At 40.5% G+C, this 20516-nt stretch overlaps 10 protein-coding genes across 17 annotated transcripts in view; all 10 read right to left on the reverse strand.

The window, feature by feature from the left end:
* Positions 1-143: 143 nt before the first annotated feature.
* On the reverse strand, positions 144-10082 carry LOC116915524 (larval cuticle protein LCP-22). 5 transcript variants are annotated; one of them, XM_045168999.1, is made up of 3 exons: positions 9937-10034; positions 605-720; positions 144-518 (listed from the first exon to the last, which is right to left on the reverse strand). In XM_045168999.1, the coding sequence occupies exons 1-3, from the start codon at positions 9943-9945 to the stop codon at positions 263-265; spliced, it is 381 nt and encodes a 126-aa protein (XP_045024934.1). In that variant the 5' UTR covers positions 9946-10034; the 3' UTR covers positions 144-262. The 5 variants fall into 5 exon arrangements, with proteins under 5 accessions (XP_045024934.1, XP_045024935.1, XP_032776574.1 ...); XM_045169000.1 differs by lacking the exon at positions 9937-10034 and adding an exon at positions 6786-6877; XM_032920683.2 differs by lacking the exon at positions 9937-10034 and adding an exon at positions 795-949.
* Positions 1645-2427, reverse strand: LOC116915514 (larval cuticle protein LCP-22). The gene is made up of 3 exons (XM_032920673.2): positions 2293-2427; positions 2107-2225; positions 1645-2034 (listed from the first exon to the last, which is right to left on the reverse strand). The coding sequence occupies exons 1-3, from the start codon at positions 2299-2301 to the stop codon at positions 1779-1781; spliced, it is 384 nt and encodes a 127-aa protein (XP_032776564.1). The 5' UTR covers positions 2302-2427; the 3' UTR covers positions 1645-1778.
* LOC116915525 (larval cuticle protein LCP-22) overlaps positions 1645-20516 on the reverse strand; it is a 33430-nt gene continuing 14558 nt past the window's right edge. The window contains exons 1-3 of one of the 3 annotated variants that reach the window (XM_045169005.1): positions 13214-13300; positions 9747-9862; positions 9272-9667 (exon numbers count right to left, since the gene is read on the reverse strand). In XM_045169005.1, the coding sequence (XP_045024940.1) occupies positions 9412-9667; positions 9747-9862; positions 13214-13222 (381 nt within the window). In that variant the 5' untranslated portion in view covers positions 13223-13300 and the 3' untranslated portion in view covers positions 9272-9411. Of the gene's footprint in view, positions 1797-9271; positions 9668-9746; positions 9863-12570; positions 12948-13023; positions 13140-13213; positions 13356-20516 lie in introns of those variants that run through there. The other 2 variants (XM_045169004.1, XM_045169003.1) reach the window with 2 other exon arrangements.
* LOC116915526 (larval cuticle protein LCP-22) lies at positions 3224-3920 on the reverse strand. The gene is given in 3 exon segments (XM_032920687.2): positions 3224-3520; positions 3597-3712; positions 3787-3920. Coding segments are annotated over 3 exon segments (381 nt in total). The 5' UTR covers positions 3796-3920; the 3' UTR covers positions 3224-3264.
* LOC116915517 (larval cuticle protein LCP-22) lies at positions 4637-8478 on the reverse strand. 2 transcript variants are annotated; one of them, XM_045168988.1, is made up of 3 exons: positions 8434-8478; positions 5123-5241; positions 4637-5021 (listed from the first exon to the last, which is right to left on the reverse strand). In XM_045168988.1, exons 1-3 carry the CDS (start codon positions 8440-8442, stop codon positions 4766-4768), a joined length of 384 nt encoding a protein of 127 aa, XP_045024923.1. In that variant the 5' UTR covers positions 8443-8478; the 3' UTR covers positions 4637-4765. The 2 variants fall into 2 exon arrangements, with proteins under 2 accessions (XP_045024923.1, XP_032776568.2); XM_032920677.2 differs by lacking the exon at positions 8434-8478 and adding an exon at positions 5309-5422.
* Positions 10905-11678, reverse strand: LOC116915487 (larval cuticle protein 1). The gene is made up of 3 exons (XM_032920644.2): positions 11533-11678; positions 11337-11452; positions 10905-11277 (listed from the first exon to the last, which is right to left on the reverse strand). The coding sequence occupies exons 1-3, from the start codon at positions 11674-11676 to the stop codon at positions 11022-11024; spliced, it is 516 nt and encodes a 171-aa protein (XP_032776535.2). The 5' UTR covers positions 11677-11678; the 3' UTR covers positions 10905-11021.
* LOC123469739 (larval cuticle protein LCP-22-like) lies at positions 14220-14958 on the reverse strand. Its single transcript, XM_045168993.1, is given in 4 exon segments — positions 14220-14423; positions 14426-14601; positions 14661-14779; positions 14872-14958. Coding segments are annotated over 4 exon segments (381 nt in total). The 5' UTR covers positions 14881-14958; the 3' UTR covers positions 14220-14346.
* Positions 15706-16519, reverse strand: LOC123466339 (larval cuticle protein 1-like). The gene is given in 4 exon segments (XM_045169008.1): positions 15706-15901; positions 15904-16100; positions 16177-16292; positions 16367-16519. Coding segments are annotated over 4 exon segments (378 nt in total). The 5' UTR covers positions 16376-16519; the 3' UTR covers positions 15706-15845.
* On the reverse strand, positions 17305-18106 carry LOC116915529 (larval cuticle protein 1). The gene is given in 4 exon segments (XM_032920690.2): positions 17305-17506; positions 17509-17705; positions 17765-17880; positions 17961-18106. Coding segments are annotated over 4 exon segments (513 nt in total). The 5' UTR covers positions 18105-18106; the 3' UTR covers positions 17305-17450.
* On the reverse strand, positions 18999-19783 carry LOC116915530 (larval cuticle protein LCP-22). Its single transcript, XM_032920691.2, has 3 exons — positions 19642-19783; positions 19452-19567; positions 18999-19375 (listed from the first exon to the last, which is right to left on the reverse strand). Exons 1-3 carry the CDS (start codon positions 19648-19650, stop codon positions 19120-19122), a joined length of 381 nt encoding a protein of 126 aa, XP_032776582.2. The 5' UTR covers positions 19651-19783; the 3' UTR covers positions 18999-19119.

Here is a 20516-nt window from a genome sequence, read left to right on the forward strand (position 1 = left end):
AGAAAAATGTCCCGACGTCCTAGAACGCGTTTTGACACTATTGCGAATCCGCTCGGTTTGCGAAACGTTGACTTTATTGCAAAGAAGCTCTTTGGTTTCTTCTTGACTACAATGTTTTACTGCTGTTGAAGATCGGTATTGAATTTTTTTGTTTTCAAAAAGTTTTTATTACATGAAACCATTTAAAATCCAAATTGTACAAGGCAGTCGAAGTATTCTACAGGGAAATTATACATGTTATCGGGAAAATTAAAGACAAGGTTTACAGAACACCGGCAGCCTTCAAATCGGCCAGCATCTTCACGACATGCTCGGGCATGGGGGGAGGAGTGGGTAAATGATCGCCGGTGGCCTGGAATCCGTTCTCATCAGCAACCCAGTTGACAGTAAGGACAACACCATCGGGAGTAGTGAAAGAGTAAGATCCTTTGGAGACGGTTCCAATGTCTTCGGGTTTAGGTCCGACTTGTTTCTGGTTGCCACTTTCCTGCACTTTCGTGCCATCCTCACTCTCGAAACTGTGACATGAAGATGACGATGAAGATGATTCGTTCTTAGTGTGACAAGATGGCGTAAGTAATCAGCAGTTGAACGATTAACTTACGCAAACGAGTAACTGCCATCGGCGTTCATTTCGCTGTTGGATGAAATGATCTCAATTGGTTTCTTGTCTCCTTGCGGTGCGGCAATAGCAACAGCCAAGAAAGCGAGAGCGATGATCTATTTGAGTGCCGGAATAAATGCAATTTAAAAGTATGAACGTGTAATAGAAAACTGTTGGAGGAAAGACTTACGAATTTCATTTTTGCAAGTTTTGGAATATCCTGTTGTTCTTCTGGAAAAGGCTGAGAGAGGATTGTGATGATAGTTCTCGGCAGGTTCCTCTTTTATGTGCCCCACACGGTCTGAAAGGTGAGAATCATTCCCTTCTCTTAAGAGGAGGAATTGTCTCCCAAGTCTTGTTCCGATCCGACTCCCACTCGAAAACCTCGGACGATAGCATTTCATTGCTCTGCGATTCCTTATCAGAAATGTAGATAGACGAATGCCTTCGAATGGGTGCCAATTTTGGTGAAGGTTGAATAGAAGCACGATAGTCACTGACTATCCAAATCATGGTCATGTTTTAAACGAAATATTCAGTTTTCTCTTCTCGCAAGATTTTATGCTCATCACTTGCATTGTTATACCGAAACTACGATACTGATGCTGCTACTTTGCAAAGGCAACCGGAGACACGTTTGAAAATGTTCAACCTTAAGAAGATCTATTTGAAATGGACAACACATCATTTTTACGAATACTTCTTATGACGATGCTTCGTTCTCTAAGTTTTTGGGGATAGCCTACTGCTGTTCGATTTTCGAAACGTTTAAAACATTTTTAAACTAAAAAATAGTACGTACTATCGTAGCTCATTTCGAAAAGGAGTTTTTCAAATAGGTTTTAAATCTATCCTCCATAATTGGTCCCACATCTTCATTCATACAGTATAGAAATGCGTCATAGTATTTTCATCCATTTGCTTTAACGAAGGGCAGGAGGCAATCCAAATGCTCTAACTTAAACTTTACAAGTCTAGTCGCTCTTGGAATGAAGTGACACCCACCAACCGTTTGTTTTTCAGTAATAGAAGGAAAGCAATTAAATTGAAAAAATTTTTATGTATTTTGTTTTGATAAAAAAGGAGAACAATTTGAGTGAATTTACAAAGTGGAAACGGATCCAAAATCTTGATTGTATGGCTTCAAATTGATGTGTGAAATTCATGGACAGATTTACAGAAGACCGGCAGCCTTCAAGTCGGCCAACATCTTCACGACATGCTCGGGCATGGGGGGAGGAGTGGGTAAATGGTCGCCGGTGGCTTGGAATCCGTTCTCATCAGCAACCCAGTTGACAGTAAGGACAACACCATCGGGAGTAGTGAAAGAGTAAGATCCTTTGGAGACGGTTCCAATATCCTCGGGTTTAGGTCCAACTTGTTTCTGATTTCCGCTCTCTGACACTTTGGTGCCATCAGCGCTCTCGAAACTGTACATAAATAAAGAAGTTGATCTTTTCCAGTAAAGAAAAAGAGGAACAGCGATGAGTAGTTGAACTTACTCGAAAGAGTAGCTGCCATCGGCGTTCATTTCACTATTGGACGAAATAATTTCAATGGGTTTCTTGTCTCCTTGAGGTGCAGCAAAAGCCACAGCCAAGAAAGCGAGGGTGACAATCGACTGTCGTACAATGAAGGGATTAAACAAAAGAAATTTAAAAGAATTAAATTTTGGATTTTACTCATACCAATTTCATTTTTGACAAGTGTTGGGATTCTGTTGCTCTTCTGTGGACAGCTGAGAAAGAAGTGTGATGATCATTCCAACACTGGCCATCTTTTATATTCCTCCACGGCCTGAAATTCAAGGGCCCTCCCACTTTCTGAATGGGTGTATGGATTACGGTGATTGCCTTCAAGAATCCGTCTCAGATAGAAGTGAAGAAAGAAAACGCTATTAGTGTTCTGAAATTCAGTAGGCAACGGAGAGCTGGTGGACCTTCGCTGAAAGAAAAGTTGGTGCGGAGCCATCTGACGCACCTCTGCGGTCAGTTCAGAGCATCTGCAAAACGTCGGCATTTGAGATGGAAGCTTGTAGTGAGTCGAGTAAAAGTGAGGACAGCAATTCATTCCGTTCACAGGGAGTTTTACCGGTTAGGCGACATTCACTGTTCCATTCCACAACATTATTTTACAAGGGTACTGTCAATGAGCAATCCTTTAAAGGAAATTTAAAGAAATGAAATTTTAATCATGGAATGCAGATTTGATGTGCAGGGCATTTATTCATGGAATATTGCAAGCAGCATTTTGTGTGCTTTAGTTGCACACCGAACGCTATTTGAATATGAAAACGCTAATCACAACTAGACATGTATCTTGTTCTTATGTTCCCCGTCAAATATGCGTAAAAAGCGGAAGGTGTATCATTACTTTGAGAGTAAAAATCGATCACGTAGAATCATATTCCGCGGAAGGCGGGTTGCAGGTTAATTTCCGCACAACAAATGTGTGGTCACAATTGTATCATTTATAAGTACCTGCAATATGTTAACTGTTGTAATAAGGGGAAGAGATATGGTTTTACGGAATTAGACGTTTGTTATGTATTCTACTCCCAAAAAATTAGGGAGCATTGCCATTGAAGTGGTACAAAGTGATCGGAGCAATTTCATTTTGGTTTTGTTGTTTACAAGTGGATGGGTAATATATGTACAGGTTTACAGAACACCGGCAGCCTTCAAATCAGCCAACATCTTCACGACGTGCTCAGGCATGGGAGGAGGGGTAGGCAAATGATCACCGGTGGCCTGGAATCCATTTTCATCAGCGACCCAGTTGACAGTGAGGACAACACCGTCGGGAGTAGTGAAAGAGTAAGATCCCTTGGAGACGGTTCCAATGTCTTAGGGTTTAGGTCCGATTTGTTTCTGGTTGCCGCTTTCCTGCACTTTCGTGCCATCCTCACTCTCGAAACTGTGACATGAAGATGAGATTCATGCGTAATGTAACAAGACGTCGTTAATTATGAGCAGGTGAAGGATTAACTTACGCAAAGGAATAGCTTCCATCGGCGTTCATTTCGCTGTTGGATGAAATAATTTCAATGGGTTTCTTGTCTCCTTGCGGCGCGGCAATGGCAACAGCCAAGAAAGCGAGAGCGATGATCTATTCGAACGCCAGAATGAATGCGATTGAAAAATATGAACCAGTAATAGAAATCCACACGAAGAAAGACTTACGAATTTCATTTTTGCAAGTTTTGGAATATCCTGTTGTTCTTCTGGAGAAGGCTGAGAGAGGATTGTGATGAAAGTTCTCGGCAGGTTCCTCTTTTATGTACCCCACACGGTCTGAAAGCTGAGGGTCATTCCCTTCTCGTAAGAGGAGGAATTAACTCTCTCAAGTCTCCCCTCATGCCGATTCCCACTCAAAAAATTCGGACGATGGCATTTCATTGCTCTGCGATTCCTCATCAGAAAATTAGATACACGAATGCCTTCGAATGGGCGCCAAGTTTGGCGAAAGTTGAGTTGAAGCACGATAGCCAGCAACTAATGGTCATGTTTTGAAAAGTAAAATTTTGTTTCCTTTTCTTGCAAGATTTTATGTTCACCACTAGCATTGTTGTACCAAAACAATGATACTGATTCGATAGCTGTCACTTTGCAACGGCATTCAGTGACGCGTTGGATATGTTCCAATCTTTGGATGGTCCATTTAAATTGAACGAGACATCAATTTTATGAATAGTTCTCAGGACGATGCTTTGTTCTATAAGTTTTTGGTGATACAGCTGTTCGATTTTCTATTCTTTTCAAGTTTTTGAACTTGAAAATAGTGCGTACTATTGTAGCTCATTTCGAAAAGGAGTTTTTCAAATAGATTTTCAATCAATCCTCTATTTAAATGGTCCTTCATCTTCATTAATACTGCATAGCAATGCGTCATAGTGTTTTCATCTAACGAGTGGCAGTGGCAGGTGGCAATCCAAATGCCCTAACGTAAACTTTATAAGTCTAGTCGCTCATATAGAATGAAATGACACCCACCAACCGTTTGTTTTTCAGTAATAGCAGGAAAACAATCAAATTGAAACAATTTTTCTGTATTTTGTTTTGATAAAAAAGGGGAACAATTTTTGTGAATTTACAAAGTGGAGACGGATCCAAAATCTTGATTGTATGGCTTCAAATTGATGTGTAAAATTCATGGACAGGTTTACAGAACACCAGCAGCCTTCAAGTCGGCCAACATCTTCACGACATGTTCGGGCATGGGGGGAGGAGTAGGCAAATGATCACCGGTGGCCTGGAATCCATTCTCATCTGCGACCCAGTTAACAGTAAGGACAACGCCGTCCGGGGTAGTGAAAGAGTAAGATCCTTTGGAGACGGTTCCAATGTCTTCGGGTTTAGGTCCCACTTGTTTCTGGTTGCCGCTTTCTGAAACTTTTGTCCCATCAGCACTCTCGTATCTGCAAATGAAATTGGATCCATTCAATTTTATAAATTTAATAAATTTATAAAATCAATTTCATTTAATAAACTAATCGATCGTAGAAATGAACAAACTTACGCAAAAGAATAGCTTCCATCAGCATTTGTTTCGCTATTGGACGAAATAATTTCAATGGGTTTCTTGTCTGCTTGTGGAGCAGCAAAAGCCACAGCCAAGAAAGCGAGGGCGACAATCGACTGTCGTACAATGAAGGGATTAAGCAAAAGAAATTTAAAAGAATTAAATTTTGGATTTTACTCATACCAATTTCATTTTTGACAAGTGTTGGGATTCTGTAGCTCTTCTGTGGACAGCTGAGAAAGAAGTGTGATGATCATTCCAACACTGGCCATCTTTTATATTCCTCCGCGGCCTGAAATTCAAGGGCTTTCCCACTTTCTGAATAGCTTGATGGATTCCCGTGGTCGCCTCAGATAGAAGTGGAGAAAGAAAACGTCAGTGTTCCGAAATTCAGTATGCAACGGACAGTTGGTGGACCTTCGCTGAAATAAAAGTTGGCGCGGAGCCATTAGACGCACCTCTGCGGTCAGTTTAGGGCCCCCGTGAAATGTCCGCAATGTCGATGGAAGCTTGTAACGAGTCAAGTAAAAGTGAGGATTGAAATGCGTTCCGGTCGCAGTTAGTTTTCCTCATTAGGCGACACTCACTATTGCAATCCGAATCTTTAGTTAACAAGGGTACAGTAACGCAAGACTTAATAGAAAGTTTATGAGCATGAAATCTTCATAAGAATCGACAGATTTGACAAACAGGGAATTTATTTCTAAAATACTACTAAAAGAACTGATATGCGAACTTCAATTGCGCTCCCAACACTTTTTAAATTTGAAGATGTTTCTCAAAATTGGACGTGCGTCTCATTGTTTCCTTCCCTTTCAAGTCTGCATAAATAGCGGAAGTGTTGGGTCCATTCCTTTGAAAGTGAAAACTGTTCACAAACAAACACATTCCAACGAAGATGGATTGTGGGTTTATGATTAACAAATCAAATGTGTTATCTTGATTGTTTCATTTACAAGTGGCTTCAATATGTTGGTTGTTGTAGTAAAGAAAAGAGGATCGGTTTTACGGAACTAGATGTTTGTTTTGTATTTTACTCCCAGAATAAATTGGGAATATTGCCATTGAAATTGTACAAAGTGATCGGAGCAATTCGATTTTGATTGAGTCGTAACGTGTAAATGAATAATATATGCACAGGTTTACAGGAGACCGGCAGCCTTCAAATCAGCCAACATCTTCACGACGTGCTCGGGCATGGGGGGAGGGGTAGGCAAATGATCACCAGTGGCCTGGAATCCATTCTCATCAGCGACCCAGTTGACAGTGAGGACAACACCATCGGGAGTAGTGAAAGAGTAAGATCCCTTGGAGACGGTTCCGATGTCTTCGGGTTTAGGTCCAACTTGTTTCTGGTTGCCACTTTCTTGCACCTTAGTGCCATCGGCACTCTCGAAACTGTATAAATATGAAAAATTGATCTTTTCCACACAAAAAAAAGAGGAACAGCAATGAGCAGTTGGACTTACTCGAAAGAGTAGCTGCCATCGGCGTTCATTTCGCTGTTGGATGAAATAATTTCAATGGGTTTCTTGTCTCCTTGCGGCGCGGCAATGGCAACAGCCAAGAAAGCGAGAGCGATGATCTATTGGAATGCCAGAATAAATTGTGATTGAAAAGTATGAACATGTAATAGAAATCTGTTGGAGGAAATACTTACGAATTTCATTTTTGCAAGTTTTGGATTATCCTGTTGTTCTACTGGAGAAGGCTGAGAGAGGATTGTGATGATAGTTCTCGGCAGGTTCCTCTTTTATGTACCCCACACGGTCTGACACCTGAGGGTCATTCCCTTCTCTTAAGAGGAGGAATTAACCCTCGCAAGTCTCCCCCCATGCCGATTCCCACTCAAAAAGTTCGGGTGATGGCATTTTATTGTTCTTTGATTACCAATCAGAAAGGAACACGAATACCTTCGAACGAGTGCCGTTTCATGTGAAAGTTCCGAGCAGAGGCGCAACAGCCACCAACTGCCCAAACCATGAACATATTAGAAACAAAAAATGCACCTTCCTTATGGCGTAAAATGTTGTGTTCACAACTTGCTTTACTGTGCCAAGTGTATGACAGTTATTCTGCTAGTTTGTAATGGCAACCGGGTGCATGTTTAGAATTTTTATAACTTGCTGAAGATGCAATCAGAATGCGAGAAATTGTTTTGACTAATACTTCCTAGGACGTTGCCTCTCTCAATAAACATCGAGTATGCTGATGTATTGATAGGTAACGTTCACTTTAAAAACAGACATAAGTTGACTGTTCTCCTTTTATATATTTCACAGCAAAGCAGGAAATACCTACGCTAGAGTATATGAACTTATGCTACGGAAGATTGGCTATTCCGCAAAATACAGCTATCTTATTCGATTTTCGTTTTTTTTCTTTCAAGTTTTTTAACTAAAAACAGTGAGTACGTGTTGTGTAGGTCCTTTCAAGAAGGATTTTTTCAACTAGTTTTCTAACCCATTTTCTAAATGGTCAAACATCCTCATGAATCCAGTATAGAGAAAGGTAATAGTATTCTTGGCTATTTGCCTTGACGAATCGCAGACGGCCCTCCGCATGCCTTAACTTTAACTTTGGGAAGCTAGCCGCACATAAAACGATTAGCCACACACGAAAAATTTATCTTTCAGTGGTCGCAGAAAAAAATTAAATATGAAATATTTTTCTGTATTTCTTCATGAAAAAAAAGGGAATAATTACAGTGGACTTTACAAAGCAAAACAGATTCAAAGTCTTGGTTGTGCGGTTACATGTTGATGGGTGATATATGGACATATTTACAGAAGACCGGCAGCTTTCAAGTCGGCCAACATCTTCACGACATGTTCGGGCATGGGGGAGGAGTGGGCAAATGGTCACCAGTGGCCTGGAATCCGTTTTCATCAGCGACCCAGTTGACGGTGAGGACAACGCCATCCGGAGTAGTGAAAGAGTAAGATCCTTTGGAGACAGTTCCGATATCTTCGGGTTCAGGTCCAACTTGTTTCTGGTTGCCGCTCTCTGACACTTTTGTGCCATCGGCGCTTTCAAAACTGCCAAAAATTGGGATTCAAAATCTAGTCCACAAAATAGAACTTCACCATGAACTTACTCGAAAGAGTAGCTGCCATCAGCGTTCATTTCACTGTTGGATGAAATAATTTCAATGGGTTTCTTGTCACCTTGTGGTGCAGCCAAAGCTACGGCCAAGAAAGCGAGGGCGACGATCGACTGTTGTACAACAACGAGAAGAGATTAAACAAGATAAAAACGATGTAAATGGAATAAAGATTATGCGGTATTTTACTCTTATCAGCTCTTACCAATTTCATTTTTGTCAAGTATTGGGATTCTGTTGCTCTTCTCTGGACAGCTGAGAAAGAAGTGTGATGATCATTCCAACACTGGCCATCTTTTATATTCCTCCACGGCTTGAAATTCAAAGGCCTTCCCACTTTCTGAATGGGTGTATGAAATTGGTGATTCCACAAAGATTCCGCCTCAGACAGAAATGGAGAAAGAAAACGTCAGTGTTCCGAAATTCAGTATGCAACGGACAGTTGGTGGACCTTCACTGAAATAAAAGTTGGCGCGGAGCCATTAGACGCACCTCTGCGGTTAGCTTCAGAGTGTCCTGCAAAATGTCAGGCAATTGAGATGGAAGCTTGTACGGAATCGAGTAAAAGTGAGGACAGATAATTCCTTCCGTTCACAGGGAGTTTTACCGGTTAGGCGACATTCACTGTTCCTATCCACATCATTAGTTTATAATGGCACTGTCAACAAGCAAGCCTTTAAAGGAAATTTAAAAATATGATTTTTTTATAAGATGGCAACAGATCTGATGGGGAGGGACCGTATTCCGGGAAAACTAACTAGCAACATCTCATCTGCTTTAATTGCACACTGAACGCTATTTTAATACGGAAAAGGTTTACCACAACTAGAAATGTACTTTGTTCTCATTTTCACCACCAAATCTATGCAAAACGCTGGAAGTGGTATCATTAAGTTGAACGGGAAAATCTGTCGCGTTTAGAATCATATTCCGCGGAAGATGGGTTGTGGGTTTACTGCCGTCCATCAAGTGTGCAGTCTTGATTGTTTCATTTACAAGTAGCAACAATTTGTTGGCTGTTGTAATAACGAGAAGAGATACGGTTTTACGGAAATAGACGTTTGCTATGTATTCTACTTCCAGAAAAAGTAGGGAGCATTGCTATTGAAGTGGTACAAAGTGATCGGAACAATTTCATTTTGGTTTTGTTGTTTACAAGTGGATGGGTAATATATGTACAGGTTTACAGAACACCGGCAGCCTTCAAGTCGGCCAACATCTTCACGACATGTTCGGGCATGGGGGGAGGAGTAGGCAAATGATCACCAGTGGCCTGGAATCCGTTCTCATCAGCGACCCAGTTGACGGTGAGGACAACACCATCGGGAGTAGTGAAAGAGTAAGATCCTTTGGAGACGGTTCCAATATCTTCGGGTTTAGGTCCGACTTGTTTCTGGTTGCCGCTCTCTGACACTTTTGTGCCATCGGCACTCTCGAAACTATGTAAATGAAGATGAAATTCATTCTTAGTGTGTCAAGACGTTGTAAATTATCAGCAATTGATAGGATTGAACTTACGCAAACGAGTAACTGCCATCGGCGTTCATTTCGCTGTTGGATGAAATAATTTCAATTGGTTTCTTGTCTCCTTGTGGTGCGGCAATGGCAACAGCCAAGAAAGCGAGAGCAATGATCTATTGCAACGCCAGAATTATTGAGATTGTTAAGTATGAACATGTAATAGAAAATTGCTGGAGCAAAGACTTACGAATTTCATTTTTGCAAGTTTTGGATTATCCTGTTGTTCTTCTGGAGAAGGCTGAGAGAGGATTGTGATGATAGTTCTCGGCAGGTTCCTCTTTTATGTACCCCACACGGTCTGAAAGCTGAGGGTCATTCCCTTCTCTTACGTTGAAGAATTGACTCTCCCAAAGTCTCCCCGCAATGTCGATTTTCAATCAGAAACTTCGGACGATGTCATAAGAAACGCATTTGACCCACTTTTTAAAAAAGACAACCCCTATCCTTTGGTCTACTATTCATTTCAGTCATTTTATTGAGATATGGCACTGCCATCGAGTGACAATCCAACATCCTGTGAAAACCGGAACTCCCCACTAACGAAATAAACCGGACAACAATTTTGATTTGGAATTCGATTAAACCTATTGCTAAAACCAATATGAAACGCCTATTTCGAATAGGTGATTAGCTTTTGTGTTAGTTATGGATATTTTTTTTTTACCAAATCGGAATCAAAGTGACTTAGATAAACCCACTTTGAATTCAAGTGACTCAAAAACTATGTGTCTCACTTAAAAACAAGGTCATTTTTCTTGATCCTTGTTAAATTTTCTACCTAAGTGACATATTTTGATAGTTACATCTAGGTTTTTGATAAAATAATGAAATGAGCAAAATAGTCGGGCTTATTTTGTTGTGCTTATTTTTTAAATCCATTTTTTTCGTGAAAAAACTCGGACTTAAAATTTTAACTTGGATTTCGATTAGATCTAACCTGTAATAACCCATTTCATTTGCTGATTTCCAATAAAATATCAGTTTCCTTTGTTAAATACGTAGAATTTAAAATAAAACGGAAATAAGAAGACGCGGACAGTATAAATCCCTTAATTTCACTTAAGTAACCCCATAGTTACAATATAAAAACGCAAACGATTGCCCAGGAATAATTTGTTTTCCAGCAGTAGTAGCAAAATGGTTTTAATTAAAACAAATTTTTCTTTATTAAAAAAACAAAGGAGATAATTACATTGGACTTTGCCAAAAGAGGCAACGGATTCAAGAATTTGGTCGAGGGGCTACAAGTTGATAGGTAATCAATGGACAGATTTACAGAAGACCAGCAGCTTTCAAGTCGGCCAACATCTTCACGACATGCTCGGGCATGGGGGGAGGAGTAGGCAAATGGTCACCGGTGGCCTGGAATCCTTTCTCATCAGCAACCCAGTTAACAGTGAGGACAACACCATCGGGAGTAGTGAAAGAGTAGGATCCTTTGGAGACGGTTCCAATATCCTCGGGTTTAGGTCCGACTTGTTTCTGGTTGCCACTTTCCTGCACTTTAGTGCCATCGGCACTCTCGAAACTGGCAAAAATTGAGATTTTAAATCCAGTCCACAAAATGGAATTGCACCATGAACTTACTCGAAAGAGTAGCTGCCATCAGCGTTCATTTCGCTATTGGATGAAATAATTTCAATGGGTTTCTTGTCACCTTGCGGTGCAGCCACAGCTACGGCCAAGAAAGCGAGTGCGATAATCTGTTATGAAATAAGAAGGACAATGGGATATCAAATTAGAATGGGAATGGAAACTGATTAAAGCTCAAGTAATCACTTACGAATTTCATTCTGGAAAGTTTAGTTATTTTGTTCCTTGTCTGAAGACAGTTGAAGAGGATGTGTGATGATGGTCGGACATGCTGGCCAGCTTTTATATCCCTCCTTTTCTTGTATACGAAGGATGCGCTCACTTCGGAGAACATTGATGTCGATGCCAATATTTTTACAGAGGCTTTCGCATCCTTTCTTTAAGTTTGTGGGACGGTGCACGATCAGTGCGTATTCGAAACAACAAGAGATTCCTTGGGAACGGAGTGCCCTCCGACGAAAGGTGTTTTGCATGAAGGCGTAACAAACCTTCACCCGTCTCTCGTGAGTCTGGTGGGGAAATCTCCATTGAACATGGCAGCTTAACTGGCAAAGAAATCCGACCATTCTTTTATTCACATCTTGAATTTGTAGAATAACAGCTGTTTTTTCTTTTTCAATGGGTGGCAGTGCAATGTACAATAAAATCAATGGTCACGGACAAATGCAATTTTGAAAAACCCTGGATCACTAGTAACTTGACGAATAGAAACTGAAATAAAAACTCAAAATTCCTCCCCAAAATACTTTTACTATATCTTCATGATCTTTGTAATGGTTTTTCAAAAGCGCAAACGGCTAAAGAATTTTGAAATAATGAATTGAATGAATACGAATCAAATAAACACCGCCACAGGGGTAGAAAATCTGTATTTTTTGCAACTCTGACATGTCTTCCTGACGGAAGAGCTATGCTGCAAATTTAAACGGAGCAAGACCTCATTCTTTATAATACCACATTTTAAAAACATCTCTTATCACCAACTTATCAACGAGTGGTGCTTTAACGAAACATTTTGCGAAGCCTTTTTGATGTCAATGCCATTTTCTCTACAGATATTTGTCTTCTTATTAAGGTCGTTCCAAAAAAATGTAACGAATTAGCTAGTACGTTGTGTTCCTTATTCTTTTGAATGAAAAACAAACACGTGAAATATTAGATTTTTGTTGGTTCCGTTATTCCCGAAGCAGGTTTCCTGACCACTTTGAAAGAGTCATTCAAGACAGGGTTTTACGGAAGTAAATTTGGCTGTATTTTCACGAGAAAAGGAATGGACAACACTGCTAAACTTGTACAAAGCGATTGGGACACTAATTGGATCACGTCTGTGCAGGTAACACGGGAACAGTTTACAGAACACCGGCAGTCTTCAAATCGGCCAGCATCTTCACGACATGCTCGGGCATTGGGGGAGGAGTAGGCAAATGATCACCGGTGGCCTGGAATCCGTTCTCATCTGCGACCCAGTTGACAGTGAGAACAACACCATCGGGAGTAGTGAAAGAGTAAGATCCTTTGGAGACGGTTCCAATGTCTTCGGGTTTAAGTCCGACTTGTTTCTGGTTGCCGTTTTCCTGCACTTTCGTGCCATCCTCACTCTCGAAGCTGTGACATGAAGATGAGATTCATGCGTAATGTAACAAGACGTCGTTAATTATGAGCAGGTGAAGGATTAACTTACGCAAAGGAATAGCTTCCATCGGCGTTCATTTCGCTGTTGGATGAAATAATTTCAATGGGTTTCTTGTCTCCTTGCGGCGCGGCAATGGCAACCGCCAAGAAAGCGAGAGCGATGATCTATTCGAACGCCAGAATGAATGCGATTGAAAAGTATTGACCAGTAATAGAAATCCACACGAAGAAAGACTTACGAATTTCATTTTTGCAAGTTTTGGAATATCCTGTTGTTCTTCTGGAGAAGGCTAAGAGAGGATTGTGATGATAGTTCTCGGCTGGTTCCTCTTTTATGTACCCCACACGGTCTGAAAGCTGAGGGTCATTCCCTTCTCTTAAGAGGAGAAATTAAGCCTCTCAAGTCCCCCCTCCCCATGCCGATTCCCACTCAAAAGTTCGGGTGATGGCATTTTATTGTTCTTCGATTACTAATCAGAAAGGAACACGAATGCCTTCGAACGAGTGCCGTTTCATGTGAAAGTTCCGAGCAGAGGTGCAACAGCCACCAACTGTCCAAACCATGAACATATTAGAAACAAAAAATGCACCTTCCTTATGGCGTAAAATGTTGTGTTCACAACTTGCTTTGCTATGCCAAGTGTATGACAGTTATTCTGCTAGTTTGTAATGGCAACCGGTTGCATGTTTAGAATTTTTATAACTTGCTTAAGATGCAATCAGAATGCGAGAAATTGTTTTGACTAATACTTTCTAGGACGTTGCCTCTCTCAATAAACATCAATTATGCTGCTGTATTGATAGGTAACGTTCACTTTAAAAACAGACATAAGTTGACTGTTCTCGTTTTATATATTTCACAGCAAAGCACGAAATAGGAAATACCTACGCTAGAGTATATGAACTTATGCTACGGAAGATTGGCTATTCCGCAAAATACAGCTATCTTATTCGATTTTCGTTTTTTTCTTTCAAGTTTTTTAACTAAAAACAGTGAGTACGTGTTGTGTAGGTCCTTTCAAGAAGGATTTTTTCAACTAGTTTTCTAACCCATTTTCTAAATGGTCAAACATCCTCATGAATCCAGTATAGAGAAAGGTAATAGTATTCTTGGCTATTTGCCTTGACGAATCGCAGACGGCCCTCCACATGCCTTAACTTTAACTTTGGGAAGCTAGCCGCACATAAAACGATTAGCCACACACGAAAAATTTATCTTTCAGTGGTCGCAGAAAAAAAATTAAATATGAAATATTTTTCTGTATTTCTTCATGAAAAAAAAAGGGAATAATTACAGTGGACTTTACAAAGCAAAACAGATTCAAAGTCTTGGTTGTGCGGTTACATGTTGATGGGTGATATATGGACATATTTACAGAAGACCGGCAGCTTTCAAGTCGGCCAACATCTTCACGACATGTTCGGGCATGGGGGGAGGAGTGGGCAAAAGTCACCAGTGGCCTGGAATCCGTTTTCATCAGCGACCCAGTTGACGGTGAGGACAACGCCATCCGGAGTAGTGAAAGAGTAAGATCCTTTGGAGACAGTTCCGATATCTTCGGGTTTAGGTCCAACTTGTTTCTGGTTGCCGCTCTCTGACACTTTTGTGCCATCGGCGCTTTCAAAACTGCCAAAAATTGGGATTCAAAATCTAGTCCACAAAATAGAACTTCACCATGAACTTACTCGAAAGAGTAGCTGCCATCAGCGTTCATTTCACTGTTGGATGAAATAATTTCAATGGGTTTCTTGTCACCTTGTGGTGCAGCCAAAGCTACGGCCAAGAAAGCGAGGGCGACGATCGACTGTTGTACAACAACGAGAAGAGATTAAACAAGATAAAAACGATGTAAATGGAATAAAGATTATGCGGTATTTTACTCTTATCAGCTCTTACCAATTTCATTTTTGTCAAGTATTGGGATTCTGTTGCTCTTCTCTGGACAGCTGAGAAAGAAGTGTGATGATCATTCCAACACTGGCCATCTTTTATATTCCTCCACGGCTTGAAATTCAAAGGCCTTCCCACTTTCTGAATGGGTGTATGAAATTGGTGATTCCACAAAGATTCCGCCTCAGACAGAAATGGAGAAAGAAAACGTCAGTGTTCCGAAATTCAGTATGCAACGGACAGTTGGTGGACCTTCACTGAAATAAAAGTTGGCGCGGAGCCATTAGACGCACCTCTGCGGTTAGCTCAGAGTGTCTGCAAAATGTCAGGAATTGAGATGGAAGCTTGTACGGAATCGAGTAAAAGTGAGGACAGATATTCCTTCCGTTCACAGGGAGTTTTACCGGTTAGGCGACATTCACTGTTCCTATCCACATCATTAGTTTATAATGGCACTGTCAACAAGCAAGCCTTTAAAGGAAATTTAAAAATATGATTTTTTTTATAAGATGGCAACAGATCTGATGGGGAGGGACCGTATTCCGGGAAAACTAACTAGCAACATCTCATCTGCTTTAATTGCACACTGAACGCTATTTTAATACGGAAAAGGTTTACCACAACTAGAAATGTACTTTGTTCTCATTTTCACCACCAAATCTATGCAAAACGTGGAAGTGGTATCATTAAGTTGAACGGGAAAATCTGTCGCGTTTAGAATCATATTCCGCGGAAGATGGGTTGTGGGTTTACTGCCGTCCATCAAGTGTGCAGTCTTGATTGTTTCATTTACAAGTAGCAACAATTTGTTGGCTGTTGTAATAACGAGAAGAGATACGGTTTTACGGAAATAGACGTTTGCTATGTATTCCACTTCCAGAAAAAGTAGGGAGCATTGCTATTGAAGTGGTACAAAGTGATCGGAACAATTTCATTTTGGTTTTGTTGTTTACAAGTGGATGGGTAATATATGTACAGGTTTACAGAACACCGGCAGCCTTCAAATCAGCCAACATCTTCACGACGTGCTCGGGCATGGGGGAGGAGTAGGCAAATGATCACCGGTGGCCTGGAATCCATTCTCATCAGCGACCCAGTTGACGGTGAGGACAACACCATCGGGAGTAGTGAAAGAGTAAGATCCTTTGGAGACGGTTCCAATGTCTTCGGGTTTAGGTCCGACTTGTTTCTGGTTGCCGCTCTCTGACACTTTTGTGCCATCGGCACTCTCGAAACTATGAAATGAAGATGAAATTCATTCTTAGTGTGTCAAGACGTTGTAAATTATCAGCAATTGAAGGATTAACTTACGCAAACGAGTAACTGCCATCGGCGTTCATTTCGCTGTTGGATGAAATAATTTCAATTGGTTTCTTGTCTCCTTGCGGTGCGGCAATGGCAACAGCCAAGAAAGCGAGAGCAATGATCTATTGCAACGCCAGAATTATTGAGATTGTTAAGTATGAACATGTAATAGAAAATTGCTGGAGCAAAGACTTACGAATTTCATTTTTGCAAGTTTTGGATTATCCTGTTGTTCTTCTGGAGAAGGCTGAGAGAGGATTGTGATGATAGTTCTCGGCAGGTTCCTCTTTTATGTACCCCACACGGTCTGAAAGCTGAGGGTCATTCCCTTCTCTTACGTTGAAGAATTGACTCTCCCAAAGTCTCCCCGCAATGTCGATTTTCAATCAGAAACTTCGGACGATGTCATAAGAAACGCATTTGACCCACTTTTTAAAAAAGACAACCCCTATCCTTTGGTCTACTATTCATTTCAGTCATTTTATTGAGATATGGCACTGCCATCGAGTGACAATCCAACATCCTGTGAAAACCGGAACTCCCCACTAACGAAATAAACCGGACAACAATTTTGATTTGGAATTCGATTAAACCTATTGCTAAAACCAATATGAAACGCCTATTTCGAATAGGTGATTAGCTTTGTGTTAGTTATGGATATTTTTTTTTACCAAATCGGAATCAAAGTGACTTAGATAAACCCACTTTGAATTCAAGTGACTCAAAAACTATGTGTCTCACTTAAAAACAAGGTCATTTTTCTTGATCCTTGTTAAATTTTCTACCTAAGTGACATATTTTGATAGTTACATCTAGGTTTTTGATAAAATAATGAAATGAGCAAAATAGTCGGGCTTATTTTGTTGTGCTTATTTTTTAAATCCATTTTTTTCGTGAAAAAACTCGGACTTAAAATTTTAACTTGGATTTCGATTAGATCTAACCTGTAATAACCCATTTCATTTGCTGATTTCCAATAAAATATCAGTTTCCTTTGTTAAATACGTAGAATTTAAAATAAAACGGAAATAAGAAGACGCGGACAGTATAAATCCCTTAATTTCACTTAAGTAACCCCATAGTTACAATATAAAAACGCAAACGATTGCCCAGGAATAATTTGTTTTCCAGCAGTAGTAGCAAAATGGTTTTAATTAAAACAAATTTTTCTTTATTAAAAAAAACAAAGGAGATAATTACATTGGACTTTGCCAAAAGAGGCAACGGATTCAAGAATTTGGTCGAGGGGCTACAAGTTGATAGGTAATCAATGGACAGATTTACAGAAGACCAGCAGCTTTCAAGTCGGCCAACATCTTCACGACATGCTCGGGCATGGGGGAGGAGTAGGCAAATGGTCACCGGTGGCCTGGAATCCTTTCTCATCAGCAACCCAGTTAACAGTGAGGACAACACCATCGGGAGTAGTGAAAGAGTAGGATCCTTTGGAGACGGTTCCAATATCCTCGGGTTTAGGTCCGACTTGTTTCTGGTTGCCACTTTCCTGCACTTTAGTGCCATCGGCACTCTCGAAACTGGCAAAAATTGAGATTTTAAATCCAGTCCACAAAATGGAATTGCACCATGAACTTACTCGAAAGAGTAGCTGCCATCAGCGTTCATTTCGCTATTGGATGAAATAATTTCAATGGGTTTCTTGTCACCTTGCGGTGCAGCCACAGCTACGGCCAAGAAAGCGAGTGCGATAATCTGTTATGAAATAAGAAGGACAATGGGATATCAAATTAGAATGGGAATGGAAACTGATTAAAGCTCAAGTAATCACTTACGAATTTCATTCTGGAAAGTTTAGTTATTTTGTTCCTTGTCTGAAGACAGTTGAAGAGGATGTGTGATGATGGTCGGACATGCTGGCCAGCTTTTATATCCCTCCTTTTCTTGTATACGAAGGATGCGCTCACTTCGGAGAACATTGATGTCGATGCCAATATTTTTACAGAGGCTTTCGCATCCTTTCTTTAAGTTTGTGGGACGGTGCACGATCAGTGCGTATTCGAAACAACAAGAGATTCCTTGGGAACGGAGTGCCCTCCGACGAAAGGTGTTTTGCATGAAGGCGTAACAAACCTTCACCCGTCTCTCGTGAGTCTGGTGGGGAAATCTCCATTGAACATGGCAGCTTAACTGGCAAAGAAATCCGACCATTCTTTTATTCACATCTTGAATTTGTAGAATAACAGCTGTTTTTTCTTTTTCAATGGGTGGCAGTGCAATGTACAATAAAATCAATGGTCACGGACAAATGCAATTTTGAAAAACCCTGGATCACTAGTAACTTGACGAATAGAAACTGAAATAAAAACTCAAAATTCCTCCCCAAAATACTTTTACTATATCTTCATGATCTTTGTAATGGTTTTTCAAAAGCGCAAACGGCTAAAGAATTTTGAAATAATGAATTGAATGAATACGAATCAAATAAACACCGCCACAGGGGTAGAAAATCTGTATTTTTTGCAACTCTGACATGTCTTCCTGACGGAAGAGCTATGCTGCAAATTTAAACGGAGCAAGACCTCATTCTTTATAATACCACATTTTAAAAACATCTCTTATCACCAACTTATCAACGAGTGGTGCTTTAACGAAACATTTTGCGAAGCCTTTTTGATGTCAATGCCATTTTCTCTACAGATATTTGTCTTCTTATTAAGGTCGTTCCAAAAAAATGTAACGAATTAGCTAGTACGTTGTGTTCCTTATTCTTTTGAATGAAAAACAAACACGTGAAATATTAGATTTTTGTTGGTTCCGTTATTCCCGAAGCAGGTTTCCTGACCACTTTGAAAGAGTCATTCAAGACAGGGTTTTACGGAAGTAAATTTGGCTGTATTTTCACGAGAAAAGGAATGGACAACACTGCTAAACTTGTACAAAGCGATTGGGACACTAATTGGATCACGTCTGTGCAGGTAACACGGGAACAGTTTACAGAACACCGGCAGTCTTCAAATCGGCCAGCATCTTCACGACATGCTCGGGCATTGGGGGAGGAGTAGGCAAATGATCACCGGTGGCCTGGAATCCGTTCTCATCTGCGACCCAGTTGACAGTGAGAACAACACCATCGGGAGTAGTGAAAGAGTAAGATCCTTTGGAGACGGTTCCAATGTCTTCGGGTTTAAGTCCGACTTGTTTCTGGTTGCCGTTTTCCTGCACTTTCGTGCCATCCTCACTCTCGAAGCTGTGACATGAAGATGAGATTCATGCGTAATGTAACAAGACGTCGTTAATTATGAGCAGGTGAAGGATTAACTTACGCAAAGGAATAGCTTCCATCGGCGTTCATTTCGCTGTTGGATGAAATAATTTCAATGGGTTTCTTGTCTCCTTGCGGCGCGGCAATGGCAACCGCCAAGAAAGCGAGAGCGATGATCTATTCGAACGCCAGAATGAATGCGATTGAAAAGTATTGACCAGTAATAGAAATCCACACGAAGAAAGACTTACGAATTTCATTTTTGCAAGTTTTGGAATATCCTGTTGTTCTTCTGGAGAAGGCTAAGAGAGGATTGTGATGATAGTTCTCGGCTGGTTCCTCTTTTATGTACCCCACACGGTCTGAAAGCTGAGGGTCATTCCCTTCTCTTAAGAGGAGAAATTAAGCCTCTCAAGTCCCCCCTCCCCATGCCGATTCCCACTCAAAAAGTTCGGGTGATGGCATTTTATTGTTCTTCGATTACTAATCAGAAAGGAACACGAATGCCTTCGAACGAGTGCCGTTTCATGTGAAAGTTCCGAGCAGAGGTGCAACAGCCACCAACTGTCCAAACCATGAACATATTAGAAACAAAAAATGCACCTTCCTTATGGCGTAAAATGTTGTGTTCACAACTTGCTTTGCTATGCCAAGTGTATGACAGTTATTCTGCTAGTTTGTAATGGCAACCGGTTGCATGTTTAGAATTTTTATAACTTGCTTAAGATGCAATCAGAATGCGAGAAATTGTTTTGACTAATACTTTCTAGGACGTTGCCTCTCTCAATAAACATCAATTATGCTGCTGTATTGATAGGTAACGTTCACTTTAAAAACAGACATAAGTTGACTGTTCTCGTTTTATATATTTCACAGCAAAGCACGAAATAGGAAATACCTACGCTAGAGTATATGAACTTATGCTACGGAAGATTGGCTATTCCGCAAAATACAGCTATCTTATTCGATTTTCGTTTTTTTTCTTTCAAGTTTTTTAACTAAAAACAGTGAGTACGTGTTGTGTAGGTCCTTTCAAGAAGGATTTTTTCAACTAGTTTTCTAACCCATTTTCTAAATGGTCAAACATCCTCATGAATCCAGTATAGAGAAAGGTAATAGTATTCTT

Source organism: Daphnia magna, linkage group LG2 (assembly GCF_020631705.1).
Source record: "Daphnia magna isolate NIES linkage group LG2, ASM2063170v1.1, whole genome shotgun sequence".
In the NCBI taxonomy this organism is placed as follows: Eukaryota; Metazoa; Arthropoda; class Branchiopoda; order Diplostraca; family Daphniidae; genus Daphnia; species Daphnia magna.